Below are 21634 nucleotides of genomic sequence, written 5' to 3' on the forward strand. Positions count from 1 at the left end.
ATTTTGTAAAATTTATTGTACGTATAGTAAATTGAACATGAGGAATAATAGTTAATTTTAATTGTTTTACGATAATTAATTAATTAAATATAAATAATTTTTATTGTCATGCCTAACTTCTGTTTTACATCTTTCTATCTATTAGAATAATAAAATGAATTTACGAATAGTATATATATATATATATATATATATATATATATATGTAGCAAATTGAAACAGAATGATAACTCGAAAGAATTGTATATTCATTATTTTATAATAATTCATTAATTTAATCATTTTTGATCCATTAATTTCGCGTTATATGGGAGTTTACTGTATTACTGAATAAACAAAAAATACATTTCAATAAACTTCTCGAAAATCATTTTATATAAACTTGAAATTATCTAAAAAGTTATCGATGAACATATGTGAAATTCGATGTAATGACTTAAAGAAGGAAAAAAAAAAAAGAAAAAAAAATAACACAGAAGAACTAATTCATTTTTATGATAATTCCTCGTCTTCATGAAAATTCTTTAAAAAAAAAAAAAAATAAAAATAAAAATAAAATCTACGAGAAACGTCGCTGAACTTTAATTATTGTATTGGCGTAAACAAACGATAACATATATTTTATCCGGTGATAAAATGAATAAAACAGTAACTTCTCAAAAAAAAAAAAAAAAAAAAGAGAAAAAAAAGAAACAAAAAAGGATAAATAAATAAGAAAAAAGGAAAAATAAATAAATTGTCCGCCTTTTTCGCATAAGTAAAAGAAACTCGAAAGTCGTGAATCTTTTGATCCTAAGAGAGAGAGAGAGAGAGAGAGAGAGAGAGAGAAGAAAGAAAAGAGAAAAAGAGAGTAAGAATGTGTGAGAACTACAATCAATTATTTAGTATAATAAATTTAATCAGAAAAAAAAACAAAAAAGTTTAAAGGAGTTAGGAATAAACGGGAAGGGGTGGGAATAGTAAAATTATAAACGTCAAATTAAAACTTAAACGTTTTAGGTATCGAATTAAAATTTACCACGCGATCGCGAAGGGAAGTGTGGGTGGGGGTGAGTTGACCATAGGCACGCAAAAATGAATTTAAACAGATGATAAAAAAATGAAATATAAAACGAGACATGCAAATGACGATGAATGAAGGAAAGAATGATCGTATGGAAATAAAAAAAAATGAAAAAAAAGTGGAAGAAAATATAAAAAAGTAAAAAATGAAAAACCTTGGTAGCTGCGCATAAAGATATCTATAGCTTTTGGTAAAGTATTATTATATCGCCGCTAGGCTAAAAACATAAAAGAAAAAAAAATTATACACACGCACATTACGTAAATAATGTCACATGGTATCACATGGAACATACATACCACGCTCAGAAAGAAAAAAATACAGCGATACAAGAATATATAAACAAACGTATTTGTGTGTACATACGTACGTTTCATTTAATTCTACATTTACAGAAATAAAATATTAACATACACACACACATACACGCGCATACATGTACACATATACACGTTACATACATACATATATACGCACCTGCAATAATAACAGGAGGAATATAATTTTATGCGGAACCCAACGATGCAACCAATTGGGCCCGTGCGAACAATCGAATTCAATTAATACGAATAAATAATTACAGAGATATGTTTAAAAAAAAAGAAAACGAAAGTAGAAAGGAACATAAATCTATCTCGATTATTCGACACAAGGTGTCTCATTAGAAAAATTGTTTAATTTTCTTAGTAAAAAAATAAAAAAAAAGAATATTAATTTTAATCCTAACTTATTTATAAATATTTACGTCTTAAATAATTTTATTTGATTAATTAATGTAGGATTTCATAAATTGGCTTATTTTTAATAAGACATTCGAACGTAATTATTTTACCTATAATTTCTTCATTTTTTTTTTAAATTCGTTTCTAGTACAGACAAAATTAATTAAAATTAATTTATAAATTAAAAATATTTACTCTAATACTCTCTCTCTCTCTCTCTCTCTCTTTCTCTCATCATTGTTTTTAATCTTTAAAATATAAATATTATTTTTAATCTATAAATAATTATTACTCTCTTTCTATTCCAAAATATTTTATACGTGTCTACATTATAGATAATATTTATTTCACATTATCTTATCTTTCTCTCTCTTTCTTTTTCCAGTAATTCATTCGGTACTTGTTATTTAATTCGAATAATCGAGATAAATTTGGAAAAGTTTGTACGTCAGAACGTCCGAAAATCGATCGAGTAAAGTGACGAGGAAAAAAAAAAAGAAAATAAATAAAAAACGTTCGAACGTTTTACAAAAAAGTCGCCTAATCGAACAACGTATAGTCGAAAAGCGACGATAAGAACGGTGTTCTGAAGAAAAAAGTAAAAAAAAAATTACCACGACCGTATAAATCGAATAGATGAGTAATAAAGAAGGGAATAAAGAAAAAAAGGGTTGTTTTTTATATACTAAGTATTATAATATTCGCTCGAAATGATTATAGAAATGAAAGGTGAGATTGAATCGTTAATTGTTCAACATAAGCTTATATCTCGAGATACACGGACGATTGCTTTCATCATCCTACATAATAAATAAATAAATAAATAAATAAATAATTGAATAATAAAATAAATAATTAAATAATAAAATAACGATAATTAATAAGGAAAAAAATAAATAAATAATAAAAAAGGAGTAAACAAATATCGCCTCCGAGCGCGAAATGAAACGCGCAGAATTGTATTTCGACTCGAATTTTTGCGATATTCGCACGGACCTATAGACGACGAGGAATATTTGTGAAATCAGCCAATCGGAATACACAAATTCTATCTTATGAAGGTTAGAGGATGCAACTTGCGTGATTCTCGCGCGTATTTTAAAATTCTTTGTATTTTTTTTTTTTTTAAACATTTGCAATAGTGTATTTATTACGTTAAAAATTTGTTTCTCTTTTATTATTTTTTTCTTTTTATTAAATATAAAGATTGGAAAAAATTATACTGGTTTTTTTTTCCTATCGTTTATTATTTATTAATTGTTCAAACGTGCCTAGAAATTTTAAAATCGTGATTTTAATACGTACGAGAATCGTTTAATGAAAAAACGATGCTGGTTTCACGAATATAGTCCAAGTTACCTTCCATGTAACAACACCCATGAGATAATCATGTTATTAAGACTCTGCGTTTTTTAATATCAGCGAGGATCGCTCCGGACATCGGGCGGACAAAAGTGTTTTCAATAAACTGTTACATTACCTGATAACGATAGTTTTTCATTTATTTCCAACAAACTTCTCATCAATTTTGTTGTACAATGTCAATTGACTTCACGTTTTATCGATCAACTGACATTTTCTTTTTTTTTTGTCCTGCAACCCTTAAAAAAAGTTTTACGTAAACAATATTCTACAATAAATATAGTTTTATATTTTTATACGAATATTTTTATTAATTTTATTTAATTTACAATATTGATAAAATTTCATCGGAAAATTAATTACGATTAAGTCAACAATTTGATGAATAAATTGAAAAGTTATAATCTTTATCGACGATTAATAATTAATCGAAAAAAAAAATAAAAAAGGAAAACAAATTGAGACATGATCATACGTAGATCCAGAAGAATTAGAAATACGTTAAAAAATCTTACGCAAAAAAATATACGTGTTAAAAGAAAAGAGAGCAAATTTAATAATAGTTATATGACGTCTAGGTAACCTTAATAGAAAAAGAAAAATATGAAAAGATATTTAGTTTAAATAAAAGTATATAGTAATGAATAATTTGTTCCATTTTTTTTTTTTTAAGTTTTTACAAGCATCCGTATAAAACTCGTTCAAAAACGGATAATGAAGTGGATTCTACGCATAACAAGTTGGAAAATCTTGGTAATCGGTCCTCTGATACCAGTATCATCTTCCTTGGATCATTTCATAAAATACCACCACTTATTATATTAGACGATAGTAATGATGAACAAGATGAGCAAGTTATGGATCATTTAGAAACATGGATTACACCGAAAACTGAGGAAGTAAATATAAACCTGTTTGGAAAGTAATTTCGTTTTTTCAATGATAAATAAAAAATAATTTTTTTCATACAGTGACTCATTTTTAATATTGGTCGTCTAGTATACAATTAAAATTAAATTAAAATATTTTTTATATTTTTTAACAATGTAGTATATATTTTTTCTAGTTATCAAAAAAATATAGGTTTTATTTATTTAATTATTATAATTATCTATAATGTATAACAAAAATGATATGACGATTACTTTTAAATTCGCAAAAATATTTTGACAGCATAGAATTCGTAATTTGGATACAACCCAGACGTAACTCAAACGATTGCATTTGAAATACAAAGCGTTTTAAATGATCATAATTTGACAAAATTTTAAAAACCCAACTTCTCACAGCTATTTTTTGTGTTGTTATGCTATAATTAACATTCATCAGCGAATTGATTTTGTTCAAATCTTTTTCAACTGGACGATCTAATTTTGATACATGTTTTACATCTAAATTATTAGAACAAAATTTCGAAAACCAATTTAGACACTACATTTTTACCCTATCGCTAATAAAAAAATCAAAATATGATTAGAATACTGATTTTAATTTTTCATTTCTGATGCGATGATAAAAAAATTCTACATGACAGATCGGAATACAAAAACATTTTGAACGTTTGTTATTAGAATATAAAATAATTTTGAGGTTAGGTATTAATAAAGGAAGCAAATGAAATATTTAGGCAAAATAAAAGCGAAATTTATTTCAAAAAAAAAAAAAAATCAATTTCTTCTTGTAATAAAATTGTACCAGTATTGATCATAATTAATTTATTAACTCTATTTTTTCAGATGGAGTACCAAAATTAAAAACTAGATTTCATAGTTGCTTAATGAACAATTTTTAATATGAAATTATTATATTTACAATGAGAACATAATTCAATAATTTTATTGATATCGAATATAACATTTATAAAAAATGCATAAGTAACGTATGTATTATTTTACAAATTAATAAATTAATACCTAAATATCTTTTCCAAAACTAAAAAGTCCTAGGTCTTTTAAGTAAATAAGAAACTGTTGAAAAATAACAACAGAAAAAATATATAACACAATGTCTATTAACCATTTATTAAACAATACGACATAATTTAATTTATAAATTCATATAATTTTATGTTCAATTAAAAATGTTCAATATTAAATTATTTGATTTAATATACAACAATAATTAAATCATCTTATTATTATGAACAAAAAGTATATGAAATTCATAAGTTTATACAAGAATTAAAATACGAATTAATAAATAAATTTGTGTCTCCAATTATGACAATGAATTAATTAAAATCATTAAAACAATTTATTTTATGATCTACTTTACACTATAAATAATTGTGTTAATAAACAAATCATAATATTAATTATTTTATAATTTTTTCTTATTTCATTTATCGTCATAATTGGCACAATTATTTTACTAAAGATGAACAGATCCTTTGTCCTAGATATAATTTAGATATAATCATTTCCTTTGATCTTTAATGGGAGATAGGTAGCTGTTAGGAAATTACTACAGAAAGATGATACAGCTTCTATCTCTGCTTTGCCCTTGTGCATTATTATCATCTGTCTTAACAACGTTTCCGTCATGTAACCACGACTCTTAATAGATGTCAATTTCGATAAATCTCTTTCGGACAACGGACTAGTCTTCACCCCTAATACATCTAATTCTGAAGGGTGAATACCAAGCCAACGAATGGCTGGACAAGCTAGATTATCATTTCTCTTTGATAAATTCGAAGATCCAAATCTAGAATAAGAAAAATTGAAACGAAAACAAAAAAGAAATATGACTAAAGTAATTAACAAATGTTAATAATATATATATATATATAAAATTTACCGATAAACACACATAATATCCACGCCAAAAGGATCAGCATCTACTACGATGTAAATTGGAAGATTAACTTTTTCAGAAAGTAATTTAATTAACATCCTCGTAGCAATATCGGGATAACCTTTTCCAGTGATTAATATACAATTCAATGATTTCGTTATATTTTCTTCTAATAATTTTTGAAATATTGTATCCTTTTCAACCACCAAAACAAACTTTACATTAGTACGAATCGATGTAATGTTTGAAATTATCTGAGGAATGAGTACACCTCCTGGAACTCTACAATCGATAAATTGATTGTCCGTAAAGTATAAAGTTAAATCTCCTGCTGCTAAACCTTTAGACGAACCAATGAGTCCTACAAAATATATATTAATTATTATTAATTAATTTATGATCTTAGTAATAATGTAAATATAAAATTATTAAAAAAAAAAGAAGAAAACTATACTCAAATCCCATGGTGCACAGTTTAAAATTTCAGCGACATTATTCACAGCAAGATCTATATATTGTTGCTTAGGAGCCAAAATATTTGCTACGTTATTTTTTAAATCATAATAAAATGATCTTCTGGTAATTGTGGTATTCATGATTAATAATTTATGAGACATCGCCATAACTTTCATCATTAAAGCCAATTTATTTTTGCCTCTTTTGCGATAAAAATCTGTACTATCTGATGTATTCATTGATTCAACTTCATCAGATTCTAATATATTACTGTTAGATTCATTTACATCATTTTCGTATTGCAATAACTCCATTGTGTCGTCATTACTTTGAACAAATTCATTTGGAAATTGTCCGGAACAAATTTTCTGTATTATCATCAGAGTCGTATATTCAATTCGACGTATAAGTGATTTTCTAATATAAAAACAATAATATTGTTGTATGTATATGTTTTACAAATAAAACAAATTCTGCAGCTGAACCAACGAAGTATTAAATTATTAATTAATTTACCTTATTTTCTCATTATCGACGATTGGTAAGTTGATTCTTTTTCCATTCACATTTTCTTCTTTATCAATAATCGCTAAGTTAATTCTTTTTTCATTAACATTTTCTTCCGTATCGAGGTATGATAAAAATGATCTTTTCCGTATTTCAGGTAACGCGAACATGTTCTCTGAAAGAAATACATATGTTTGATTAGAGTATTATTTTTTAAACATTTTCATTGAATAATTTCTTAATATTGATTACAATTAAAATTATATGTGTTTCTTTTTTTAATTTATAATAGGTTTTTGAGATGTCTGTACCATAAACATTCGCGTTATAACATAAAAATGCAATTTATCTGCACTATTTTTACCCTTGTTAGATAAATTGGTAAAATCTAATTAAAGTTTTATAAAATATTTAGGTATTTTATAAACAAATTTCTTAAACAATATCATGTAAAATTTAATCTGTACTTTACAAAATAGTAAATACACGGAAACCATAAAATTCTTTTAACTGTTATGATAAACAATAATATATGTAAATACTTAACTGTACCATATACTTTATTGTTTACAAATAATAATAAATTAAAACAAAAAAAATACTCATAATCTAATTGTAACGTCTACGAAGTTAATTATAATGAAACTAATTAAAAAATTATATTTAACAATTAATAAAAAGGGGTTAAAGTCAGATGTTAAGGCAAAACTTTTGATTCAAATTTTAACCTTAGCTTTACGCATTTATAGTCGAGGTTGGAAAGCATTGTAAGATAAAAATCTACCGTCTATCGTTCTATACGAACGTAACATTCTCACAGCAATAAACATATTAAGCTCTCGTTTGTTAGAAAATCTATTGACCATGGTAGAGATCAAAATATTAGGAGAATAGGGACATTAGTTTTTCATCTTACGTTCACATTCATATCGAGTAGCGAATCTCAAGAGAACCGGACACCCTGCTGCGCATTTGTGAGCGCCGACCATTCAATACCATGCTACTGTATGTACTAAAGACACTCCAGGATCTCATTGTGCAGTACAAAACACAGACGAGCGATAAAATGTCCGATTCTAACGAAAATCCACTTCGATTTATCGAAAAAATTACCCTACCAATAATTTATCAAAGCTTTTATTTTCATCGATTTAATTTGTATTTTATAAACTAGATTATACACCGAAACCATAATAAAACCATCATTCTTTTATTTGGTTCTTATAAAAAAAAAAAATAATCTAAATGCATATCGTATAATCTGTTAAATATTTATAAATAAAAATTCACCGTTCAATATTACAACACTACCATATGTATTAAGTATTTTTCAAGACCTCATTATATAATTTAATATAAAATATTAATTGTTTTTTATTAAACTGCTCAAGCCCAATGTATCAAATCTCTTTGGTTTTTTTTTTTTTTACCGATCCTCCATCGTTGTATAATATTTTAATGAATAAGGAAATTTCAGCATGTTTATCATTTATAGACGACGGTAATAAAATTCAAACGGTTTTTATGAATGCACATGAGCTATTAAAATTAATTAGTATAATTTGAATGTTCATCAATCAATAACCAAGTGAATAAAATGACAGAACTGGAACGAATATATTTAAATTATTTAGAGATTTAAAAGTTTAAATTCACGCTCGTGTTCGTGTAAGCAATCTCGAAACGAAAAGAAATGAAAAGGTTATACAAAAAAAAAAAAAAAGAGAAAATAAAAAAAGAAAATAATAATAAATAATAATAAAAAAAAAAATAAAAAAAAAAAAACGAAAGAAAGATAGCGCCTCTGAGCGTGAGAGGTCACAGTTCATCCCCATGTAAATTATCTCTATACAAATGGCGCGAGTCACTTGAGTCTGCAGATGCAATATAAATTTTCTCCGGACGGCGAGTCCGCATTGATGACCATTACCGGAAGTGCGGACTACGCTGAACAATAAATGCTAACGAGCTGGTATGGAAGTTTCTGACACGCGTCAAAACATTATGGAATTTGCCGCTTTCCTTTCGTTGTTGAACGATGCTTTTCAGACTTTCTTTCTTTTTTTTCCTTTCTATCTTTTTATTTACCTATTAACAAAAAATTCGGTTAGATCGAACGTCCTGCTACTAATCTAGACTAGGCTGACTTCTGTTATTCGCTTATAGTGAAAAATGACTTTTTTTTTCTATTTATATAAAAATTAGTTTAGTTCAAATGTCTGATCTAACCTAAAAATTAAATCAATGTCGTATTTATCGGGTATAATAATAAATGGTTTTGTGAGGATTTTTTTTTGTTATTCGTAAAAAATTTGTTTAGTTTAAATATCTTATTGATGTAGGTTAGGTTCGTAATGTATAAAAAAGAATATTTTTCAGGATGTTTTTTCTCTCTATCTAACCTAGAAATTGCATTATCCTCGTATTGATCATGCACAAAAAAGAATTGTTTTCAGGATTTTTGTTTACTATTTGTAAAAAATTAGTTTAGTCCAACTATTTAATCTAACCTAAAAATTACCTCAGCCTTGTATTAGTCATGTATATTAAAAGCTGAAAAAAAGTAACTGTTAAAACTAAACTTACATAACAAAATGAAAATAATTATATACAAAGTAAATATAAAATAGAAAACAAATAATTAAAAAGTTTAAAATTAGAACAAAATAACTTTTATTTACAAAAGTTTACAGTCTCATTCACGTCTTCTCCGCAACATATTTTATAAACAACTATTTTAATATTAATATTTGTGTTTTTCTTCTTATAACTAAAATATATACATATATATAATAGATAATATAATAAATATAATAGATATAAAATATATAATATTTATAAATATAAAATTATAATAATGTTATATATTAATATTATATTATATCTCTATTATATTTATTATAATGTATATAATAAATATTATATATTATATATTAATTAATAATAAATTAATTATAATAGTTAGCTAATAATTTAATTATTAAAAATAATATAATAATTAAAATAATATATATATATATATATATATATATATATATATATATATATATATAATAAATATAATATAGATATAAAATTTGTCTGATATGATACCAGCAAAACTTCTTCCAATCTAAGAATACCACTCAAGTATTTAGTACTACTGTTCCAGTTCTCTTGGACCCTTTAACAAAAGGGGATTATTCATGAAAAAAATAATACATCTTCTAGGGCACGCTCTTGCTAAGTTCCGTATTAAAGATACTCCAAGGCTTTGCGCGTTCTCTTACAAAAGACCAGGGGATAGTGTTACATTGTACAACGACGACGACGAGTATATTCGAAAAACACCCCTTAAGAATGGTCTCTCGAGTTCTCAAATAGCCCGTATATACGAACGGCGTAATTCTGTTCGTCGTTATGCATCGCGTTCACTGTCGCGATGCGTCCTCCAAAATATCGGTTAGGCCAATGTAAAGAAACCGCTTAAAGAATTTGCATTGGTGAAACTTCATTGGTCGCTTGAGTGGATACTCATAATACTCGCGTTTTTGCTTCTTCTACTTCAAGAAATAATCAAAATAACATATTTTAAAATTTTTTCTCATCGTGTACAAATCTGGAATACTTTTGGTATTACCTGAGCGTTTATATATATATTTTTTTTTTTGTGTGAATAAAAATAAAATTACAATAAAATTGAATTCCTATTTTCGTGATCGCACCTGTTGAGAATAAAAGTTCAAAAAGAAACTGGACACTTCACATCCTTTCGAGAGATCAAGAAGACTAACGAGTAACATACAAAGCATATATAGGTACTTTTACCTTCCGGTCGAACGAAGGACTATAATTGTCGCGACAAACACGTGAAATTCGATATCACATTGAAGAGTTCTTTGACGTCTATGACAAATTCGCTTTATAAATTTTCCGAGATTAAAGTGGAATATACAGGGTGGTAATAAAAAGGGGTTTGATATTTTATAATCTTATAAAATTTATCTAAAAAGAATGAAAAATGCCTAATAATAAATGGGTCTTAAAAATTAGCTTATGTAAATAAATTTTTATCATTTATTAATGCTCTATATCGTAAGCAAGTCTTTCGGCAATACATTAAATGAACACACAGAAATTTATTTATATATATATTAAGTTTAAGAAATATTTGAATGTGTACGTATCCGTTGATGTTAGAATTGCATTCAAATTGAAAACAAACGAATTAGAATATCTATGATTTGTACATATTATGTTTGCTTCTATGAAGTTATTTTTGTTAAAATTTTAATTATTTTTTCTTTGTTGTTATTATTTTGATAATAAATTTATCTTGACACGGTTGAACTAATTCTAAGGAAATTCTTTTGTGTATCTTTAACATGTTGTTAATAAACTTGCTTACGCTATTGAATTTCATAACTAATAAAAATTAATTTGCATCATATGTGTTGATTTAAGAATCCATATTATTTAGACACTTTTTTACAACTCTTGATAAGTATTATAAATTTTCTAAAATATTTAACCCATTATTTTTACTACCCTGTATATATATATTTATTTCACACGTTACGTGAATTACGTCATTATAATAATAAAAAAAAAATGTAATCTAAAATTTTTCTACCTGCCAACATCTTGCTTGACTTCATCGTTCCACCAGATGAAAATAAAAGTGTCAAAGGATTTAGTAATTCGATAGTCGAACAATATCTACTCGATTTCATCGAGTCGAATAAATACCGCAAAATCTACCAAAAAACAACCCAACAAGAATCGGTTTTTTCTATTCTAAAGAAAGAATGAAAGAAAGAAATAAAGAAAGAAAGAGGGAGAGAAAGAGAGAGAGAGAGAGAGAGAGAGAAACAAAGATAAAGAAATGAAAAGACGGTGTGCGACATAACAGTCGACGTTTTGAAAGATCAATGGCCCCGCCCTTTCCCTTCTCCACTCAGGAACTCACTCACTCGGCTCGATCCAATCTCCCCCCTCCCTTTCTCTTTCTTCAAATTTTTTTTTCTCTCGCTTTCGTTCCTTCATATGTCCAAAAATTCCAAAGATAAGATCAAATTTGTCCAAACAGTGGGGGTTGAGACTACGCCAGGGGTTGGCTTCCAACGTATAAAACTTTGCTCAAAGAAACGTAGAAGGGTAGTCAGAGGAATGGAAAATGTATATAAATTTATTTTATTAATTTTTTTCAATAGAAACAATAATCATTGTTTCAAAGTTTAAAGTACTTATGCGAGTTTTTTTTCTTTTTTTTCTTTTAAGTTTCAATCTATAATATTTAACATTATTTTTACCAAAAGGTGTCTTCTTAAATTTAAAATGAGTTAGAGGAAAATAATATCACTGAATTAACTTAATAGCTGTTATATAAAAAGTTAAAATATTAATTGTAAAGAAATAATTAAACTTATGGGTAAAGAATAATTTTAAGTTAAAATTTGTAAAGTGTTGTTTTGACATTTTTTGGTAAAAATATTATTAATTATATAGAAAATGTTAAAAATTATCAATTTAATGTTATTGTTTGTCTTTCTTACTTTCTCTTTTACGGGTTTTGAAAGGTGATCCGTTTCGTTTAAAATCGTTTAACAATAAATTTTAAAAATTCATTTACATTGCTATTTAATATTATCTTTGTTAACTTAAAACTATACTAACAAATATTCAAATATATACAATGAATAAAAGCATAAAACTATAATAATTACACCTAATAACCTAAAAGAAAATATATCAAACCTTACAGATGATCTCTGTAATATAAAATTGTTTGCATTGAAATAAAAAAAAAAGTGGATAGATAATTTCACGTATATATAAATTGTATAATAAGAAAATTCAAAAATACTGGTTTATGTTAAATACAATATTTATTCCATAATAACTACCCTTCTCCCTCTCTATCTCGTCTCACCACTATTAACATCACTATCACATATATAGTATTATTATCATTAATATAATATTATTACAATTAATATTTTAAAATAATTATTATATATAATAAATTATTATATAAAAAAAATTGTCATAGATTATAAAATATATTATTGTTAAATAATAATTTTATCATATTAATATTAACATTAAGAAACTATAATCCTCATTATATTATTATTATTAATATTGTTAATAATCATCATTCTAATTACGTCCTGGATTCACAATTAGAAGTGAACCTAACTCGTAACAGTTAGGATGATTTTGAGGAATAGTTAATTTATATCTTGATCTTATTCAATTTGTAAATAAATTAGTCTTCGATGTTTATTGGATGAAAAGCTCAGCTGAATGCAACAAATAATTTCTAATATTTTAAAGTTCAATATTGCAAAATTTTGGTATTTAAATGTATTTTCCAATAGAAAAAATATTATATTTGATATCTTGATATCACATATAATATTTCGAAATCAATTTAAAATAGATGGCCCTTTAATACCACAATGACGAACGAAAAATATAAATAATCTGAAATTGTGGATGATCATGTTGTTGGTATTAACCAAAAAATATAAAAAAGATATAAAACTATTATATAATACCGATTTTAAATGTGTTAAGATTGATCTACGATTCATGGTCAAATTTTTAATACCACAACTAGAACGGGGGAAAAAAAAACTTAAACAAAATTTGAAATAGCTGCTGATGATCACGTTATCGATATTCATCAAAGACTTTACAAAATGACGTAAAACTACGTTCACGATCTCGAATTTATTAAGATCGATTTAGGATCCATGGGTGGGCTTTTAATACCACAGCGACGACGGAAAAAAATATCCCTGACGAAGATCGTTTGATCGATCGTTTTGTACATACTCGTCATAGTACACGAATAAGTTTTGGTTTCTTTTCAAATCGATCCACGTGGAATTCCATATCGAAAAAAAGGGATTCGTTTTAACAATGGACATCGAAACGTTTTCCTATTTTTTTTCTTTTCCTCTCTTCTTTTTATTATTTTTCTCTTTTATTTTGTACCTTTCGTATATTCCACGTTATTCTCGTTTTCAATTGACTTTTCGTCGTTTAAGTCGTTTCTTAAGTAACAGCTTTTCACCATTTTTTTTTTTTATCGACGTAAAAATTTAGCAAATGGCACTTATCGATGCCACTTGAGGGTACCACAGTTTTGTGAAGGGATCGAAAACGTTATTGTAGCGACCACCGTGTTTCACGCACGTTTCACACAAACGGACGATGCTAAGGGTGAAGGGCTTCGTTGAAAGGTACTTGACTCGAATCATAAGCTTGGGAAAGTTTGTCTCTCTTACTAAATGGGAAACGTTACTGTGAACCCTTCATCCTCAATCGAATCGATAACCACATAATTTTAAATATCAACTAACACTTATTGTTAATACTTATTACTGGATATTATAATAATAGTTACATTTTTTATCTAATTATTAAACAGTTCTTTTTTTTCTTTCTAATGTACAAACTAGTTTCTTTTTTTTTAAATAATAGTATACGTTTACTTTTTTCTATTTCGAGATATTAGTTAATGTTAATAAACTTTGGTTTTGTATTGGAAAAGCATAAACATGTAAAATTTTATTTTTCGATTAAACAAAAAAGAATATTAAAAAGAAAAAAGAGACTCTTCAACAACTAGTTGAAATATATAATACAATTCTTTCCCTAAAAGGTCTAGTTATTTTATGTAATACTTAGTCATTTTATAAATGAACTAAATTAGATCCTGTAACAGTAATAGTAGTACAATTTCAACTAAAGAAATGAAAAAACTAAGCCAATGAGTGTCCTGCCGTCGGATAGAAATTACCAGAAAACCGATGGAGTCTAAAAACAATTTCATATACCAAAAAGGATTTACTACGCCGACGGATTGAATGATTTCCACCAATTGAACTGCACACATGTCGTAGATGGAACAGTATAAATGTATATGAATGAGTTAGAGTATTATGAGAACCAAGGTACAATATTTTTACATTTACATAATTTTGATAGGATTAGAAATTATAAGAAATGATATATTATTACGAGACTGAAACAATTTATTAACAATCTGTCATAATTATTCACATTCGTTGTTATTTTGTTTAATGATAGTTTAACATTACTAAAAATTTATTTACATTTTATATAAACCTATTTAATTGGCCCAAATGTGAGATTTTTAATAGATTCATAATTTTTACGATTAACAACAGATAAAAATTTATTTGTTACTTGCCTAGTTAATAAATTATAAATGAAAATTAAAAAATGATTTTATTATTTTTTTAAACGCAAAATTTACAAATCGTTCATAATATTCATATAATTTATAATTCATTTTTTATTAGTTTTGTAAAATAAATAAAATAATAATTGTTGAGCGAAGTCAAATGAAAAAAAAGTAATAACGTTGAATACAGAATTTAAATTCCATATTTAAAACCGGTCATTTGATCGATCCCGGTACGTTTAATAATAATCTCTTTATTACTTTATACTAATAAGATAAATTACAAACGAAGGTTGAATGATCAAAAAATATAAGTTAATAATATGATTATGTTGTCTCTCGTGTGTTTCTTTAATTCTTTAATTAGTCGCTGATAATAAGATTTATAAAAACTTAATCTCTTTAGATGACTTACTTTAAAATTTACTGAAGTATTAGTAAAGTTGTTTATTTCTTAATCAAAAATTTTATTATTTATTATTTTCAATATTTGTAGTATATTTTTTGCAAATCAAATTTTCTAATGTTTATTAAAGTATAATGCAATTTATTATTTTTTAATCAAACATTTTATTGTTATTTTCAATATTTGTAGCATATTTTGCAAACTAAATTCTATATTTTCAAAAATAATTTATAAAACAAAATGAAATAAGAAACAATAAGAAAACCGTTGAACAAATTGTAATTTTTAAATCATATTAAAAAATAATATTTTTAATATTTGTAACATATTTTGCATTCTAAAATTTTATTCAAAAAAAAACAAAAAAAAATATAGAAAAATCGTATTACAAAATTATGTTATCTAAATTATGTAAATTACATACAAATTTATCAATCATTAAATAAATTTTATTTATTAGTATACAAATACTCTGTCTTGTATTGTTCTTTTAAAGTTTCGTTTCATTGTTTCAATTTTAACCCTTTGACTGCGGCGCGCTTTCGAACTAATCCATTAATATGAACGGCGCGATTTTCGCATGTCAGTCGCTGCGACTGTTTTTCCGCTGACTACTGACCGAAACAGATAATAATGGCAAATAAAATAAAAATATCAATTTTAATATTTATTTTTATCCGAATGGATTAATTCAAAAACTAATCACAAAATGAAATAAAGAAATACTTACATATGCAGCAAAGGAACAAATTTACAGGAATCAAAGCACGAAACGATTATACGAGACCGTATGTAAAAGAGCAGTCAAATATGAAAACAATTGATTAAACGATATTGAAATAATTGCCAATATTTAGTTGCTATGTTACATATCACAAATTCCATGTTAAATTAATCGGTAAAACAGCAATAAAGGTGTTATAGTAAAAAAATACAGAGGGCGTATATTTACGCCTTTCGTATATATTGATGGATTTATTAGAGCGTATATATACGCCTTAAGCAGTCAAAGGGAATGTATCAATCATTAAAAAAAAAAAGAAAGAATAATTTATGAAAAATCATTGTACCAATTACATTTACGAATGCCATGCATTTTGTGATAATTGATCTATCAAAAACCAGTAGGAATCTCGAAAATATGTGATTTCTTTTTCTTAATCCTTTTTACAACTTGGTGAGTATAAAAAAGAACAGAGAGACGGGAGTACCTGAGTAAGATATCAACTTGTGAAAACGATCAAGAAAGGTTACAGTTTTATTACACGTCAAATATCTTCGGATATATTCCAAAAAGAAGAAAAAAGGAAAAAAGAAAATCTTGATTCTGACGTCTCAAGGATTATGCGTGAAAATAAAAAGAAAATGAGGGTAGGGGGAAAAACTGTTTGTTGCTGCGATAAGATAAATGAAGATTAATGTAAGAGATAAAAGAGAAGGAGAGAAAAAGATGAAACGAAAGAAAGAAAAAAACGAATAAAATAAAAAAAAAATAAAAAAAAAAAATATAAAAAAAAATCTTCAAGAATACGGAACGTTGAAAAACTATTGATGTATAAATACATTTCAAATTTTAACAACAGAATAATAATCTAACATTCGCGTAGGATAAATTTTTGTTCTTATCTTTTTATTACTATTGCTATATAATAAATAAAAGATGACAAAAAATACGATCGAATCGATGCCAAAAAAGGGACTTCGATCTGGCATTTCTTTTTTCTTCCCGTTTACTGACATTTCGTAGCATGATTTCCGATTCGGCCAAGTGTATTGCAGCAGACCTTAAGTGTAGGTCAGTTATACCAGACGAACTGGTTTGATCAGAAAGATGATCGCCAATTAAATGGAATTGAACAACCTGTTATTTCCAGATACCACCACCCTTACGTTCTATAAGAAGGTCGTGTATGATTTTTTGCCTCCATTTTTTATTTTTCCCCCCATAAGTTTCCTGTGAAGAAAGGAAGCTTTTTAAATTTTTGTTCTTCTTTTTCCTTGTTTACTATTATTTCTTCTTCTTGTTCATTTTCTTCTTCTTCTTTTTCTTTTTTATTTTATTTCATCGTTATAATGTAATCTTTATCCTTGTTAAAACGAATGTCAATGGATTTAATTAATTATGCCGGTAACGAATTATTTTTAAGCAGATTATTATTTTTTTTAATCTTAGCTAATGTTATATTTAAATTAAGCTTTATTCCATATTTTATAATTTTTAGTCAGCTTATAAATTATTATATATTAATATTTTCTTTCGACTTTTTAATTATAAAATTCTGAATTTATTGTCAGTGCATTTATTCATTTTTACTTTATTATACTTATTATTATAAATATTTAAATTTATAACATTTTAATTTTTATATTATTTATAAAATTTAAAATTACTATAAAAACTGCTTTATTGTTATTAAAAAATTGAACTTCTTATTATTTACCCTAGTAACATATTGACGATATTATTTTTTGACGATAACATTAAAATAAATTTATTTTATGTTAAAGATTTGTCACATTGATTAGCTACAGAATAAATAAATGTAAATAAATTAATAATAAATTTATTATTAATACATCAAACTCTATATAAATATATAATTCTACAATTAAAATTATAATCTACAAAATAATTATTTTATCAAAACATTTTCTTTAATTCTAGGAAAAATCGTTACTAAGAAAGAGAGAATCGTTGAGTGAGAAACTTTGGCACGTGTATGAACAAACGTATTTATTTTTATCTAATGATTAAAGGACTAACAATAGTAGAAACAAATATAATAATCAACATCGGTATAATAAACGTTCTTGTCTCGTGTCGCGTGACGATGTTTCTCGCAGCTGCTGTATTTTTTTTAAATGTGTGAAGGAGAATTTTTCATGATTCGAGACGAGCAGATGTGTCCTTGAAGAAAGGATATTTCTCAAAATCTCATAACCTTTTCATGTTCAATATATTTCAAACATATCACATTTATATATATTTTATTTCATGATTATCCACCTATCATATATACGAGTATAATTATTTCTTACTTTTATATTTATTAATACGATCGATTTAATCCGATTTTATGGACAATGTTTTAAACAAAAGCAATATGGATCGATTTAATCCTATTTTATGAACAATATTGCAAACAAAAGCAATGTAGTTCAAATTAGTCCAATTTTATCAACAAAGTTGCAAGAAAATTCCTATAGATAACTTTATTCCTATTTTATAAACAATATTGAAAACAAAAGCAATATAGATTGATTTAATTGAATTTTATGAATAATGTTGCAAACAAAATTCCTGTCGTTCGATTTAATCCAATTTTATAAACAATGTTGCAAATATAACCACTATGATTTGATTTAATCCAATTTTATGGACAATATTGAAAACAAAAGCAATATAGATTGATTTGATCCAATTTTATAAGCAATGTTGCAAACATAACCACTATGATTTGATTTAGTCCAATTTTATGAACAATGTTGGAAACAAAAGCATTATGAATTGTCGTAGATCGAATCATTACGACCTCATTTGAAATGAGATTAATACGGTCGACCAAATTGGCGTTCCAATAATTAGGTGAGCCTTAGAGAAAAGGGAGAATCTGAGAATCCGTGTGATCTTTAAGGGCGGTCTTTATCGAGGCTTAAGAGGGTATTAAAGGTGAGGGATGAATAGCCATTGGCTCGACCCTGAGGATCATTGCTTGCTCGATAAGAAGCCGAACACTGTACGATAAACTGCTCAAACCTTCTGACCGATTGATCTCCAATAACATTGCGATAATAAAACTGAACATTATCCTTCTTCTACATTCTTCCGATCTAGGAAAAAAAAACATTTTCTACAAGCATTTTTATTTGCAAATATATATACTAGGATACTACGCGTTCCTGTGGTTTTATTATAAAATGTTGAGACAATATAATTCTACACTATTTAGTAAATTATAACAACACACAAAAAAAATACTACAATTAGAATGGAATACATAAAATAATAATACACGAAAAAATAGAAAAAGTAAGGTTATGTTCTATTTAAATTGAAATAATTGAATTATAATACAGCGTTATCTGTTGAAAACTTACAGTAACTAGAGACTTAGATAATCTTTAAATAACAAATCCTTAAATTAACAATAAAAAATAAAAATAATCGTGATAAAAACTATCCTATGTACTAAGTTGAAAAAAATCACACAAAATAAAAAAAAATTCATTAAGATCGATTCAGTATTTTCGAAGTTCATTGGAAACAAACAAAGTGACACTGAATTTTTATATATAAAGATATGTGTGTGTTAAACAAAAGAGTAAATATCAGATTAATGATTTGAATAGGTAATAAAAAAGATGAACAATTAACCAACTGTGGTGACCTATTTGAAAAATATGTATCCTTATTGCACTGGTAAAATTAAACAATAACGAGTATAATCGTCAAACACAGAGTATATGTAGTTTCTATAATAATATTGGGTTAAATTTTAATAAAATGACTGTTTTCTAGATTTTTCAATTAATAATTTTATATTATTAACATGTATTTATTTACTTTAACGTAAGCACAGAATTTACATTCAATGTAATATACAAAAGCAAACAGTACCATACCATTCCGTTATAAGACATCTTTATAAAATCGAATATCTTTCATTCCAAAACATATGTTAGATCGTTAAAGAGACAAACGAAGGATAAGAATTGAAAGAGAAAGAAGACAGAAAGAAGATACCACAGATGAAAAGGATATCGTGGGGGTGAGCAAAACAGAAAAAGAGAAAGAGAAAAAAAGAAAGAAAGAAAGAGAGAATGAAGAACGTATGGATGAGTATGCAGTGGTAAACACACGAAAGCTGTGCATCACCTGGACCAAAGTAAAAGTGCACGCGTTCATCTCTCTCTCTTTGGGTTTTCTACAGTTGTAGGCAGTTAGAAATGAATTTTTGGACACGGTAGAAAAGGAAGGACGTATATCTATGAATATCGGATGAAACCTAACCGTATTGTCATCGACTAAGCACATTTCCAATAGCATAATGCGTAATCGCGTAACGTTCACGACTTTTCAGGAACTTGAATATGTGCACGTAACCACATTAAAGGCTTCGATCATTCTGAACAATCGTATATATCTAAGCATTGGGTTTCGATATTTGTCGCAAATTGAAACCCCTTCACTTCGGTAACATCTATGAAAATCCTTTTAAATGTGCACACGCCTCTAACGTGGTTGCTTTTTGCTTGAGATTGGTTGCTGTTGTTGGAAATGGAAAAAGGGGGATAGTCGGATGCCTTTCATTTTTCGCGTTCATCCTATCGCGATGCTTTTTGTTATAGTAATCAGAACAAGCGTTAGATCGAATGATGTAAGTATTGTTAGATGACATTGTAAGAAATATATAGATATTATAGAAATATATCTTTCATATATTTAATTGTAATTTATACTGTGGGAATATTTTAATGGATATTTTGGATGCTTTATATTTTCATTGAATATAACAATGAATGAATACATTTTGAATGAATGAATAATTCTTATGTAAATTAACTATATAATTATATATTAGTTATTTATATATTATTTTGACGTACGATGCAATTCAAATATTGTTGAATTGTCGAGCAAATGGAATTATACAAATTAATTTGTATTTTATAAATTTTTTAATTATAACGTGAAGATATTTACAGTACCAGTGATTGGAAAATATTCATTTTATGATTTATTTGATATATTTATTAGGGTAAACCAAAAGCTCGTGCATTTATTATGTTGTTTCAGATAATAAAATTTTTTGAATTTAATAAAATTACTTTATATGTAAGATTAATATTAATTTAAATTTCACGAACTTTCAATTAACCCTAATATTTAAATTAGAACTCAAATTCGCGATCATAATTATCTTTACAAATATTTAAAAAAAACAAAATACATAATTTAAATCATTTTTTACATAAAAGAAATGATTAATGAGTATATTAATTAGGAATTACTTAATTATACAATACAAAGAAAAAAAGTATTATTCTATGCTATATGCAAGTAAAATATTCGAATAATTTAAAACTCACGAACTTTTGGTTCACCCCAATATTTAAATTAA

At 26.1% G+C, this 21634-nt stretch overlaps 1 protein-coding gene across 1 annotated transcript; it reads right to left on the reverse strand.

The window, feature by feature from the left end:
* Positions 1–5390: 5390 nt before the first annotated feature.
* On the reverse strand, positions 5391–7076 carry mei-W68 (meiotic W68). The gene is made up of 4 exons (XM_089176060.1): positions 6916–7076; positions 6398–6816; positions 5947–6304; positions 5391–5853 (listed from the first exon to the last, which is right to left on the reverse strand). The coding sequence occupies exons 1-4, from the start codon at positions 7074–7076 to the stop codon at positions 5553–5555; spliced, it is 1239 nt and encodes a 412-aa protein (XP_089032186.1). The 3' UTR covers positions 5391–5552.
* Positions 7077–21634: the final 14558 nt, after the last annotated feature.

The sequence above is a fragment of the Polistes dominula genome, unplaced genomic scaffold, assembly GCF_049000335.1.
Source record: "Polistes dominula isolate Pdom_NZ unplaced genomic scaffold, Pdom_raw_medaka contig_21, whole genome shotgun sequence".
In the NCBI taxonomy this organism is placed as follows: Eukaryota; Metazoa; Arthropoda; class Insecta; order Hymenoptera; family Vespidae; genus Polistes; species Polistes dominula.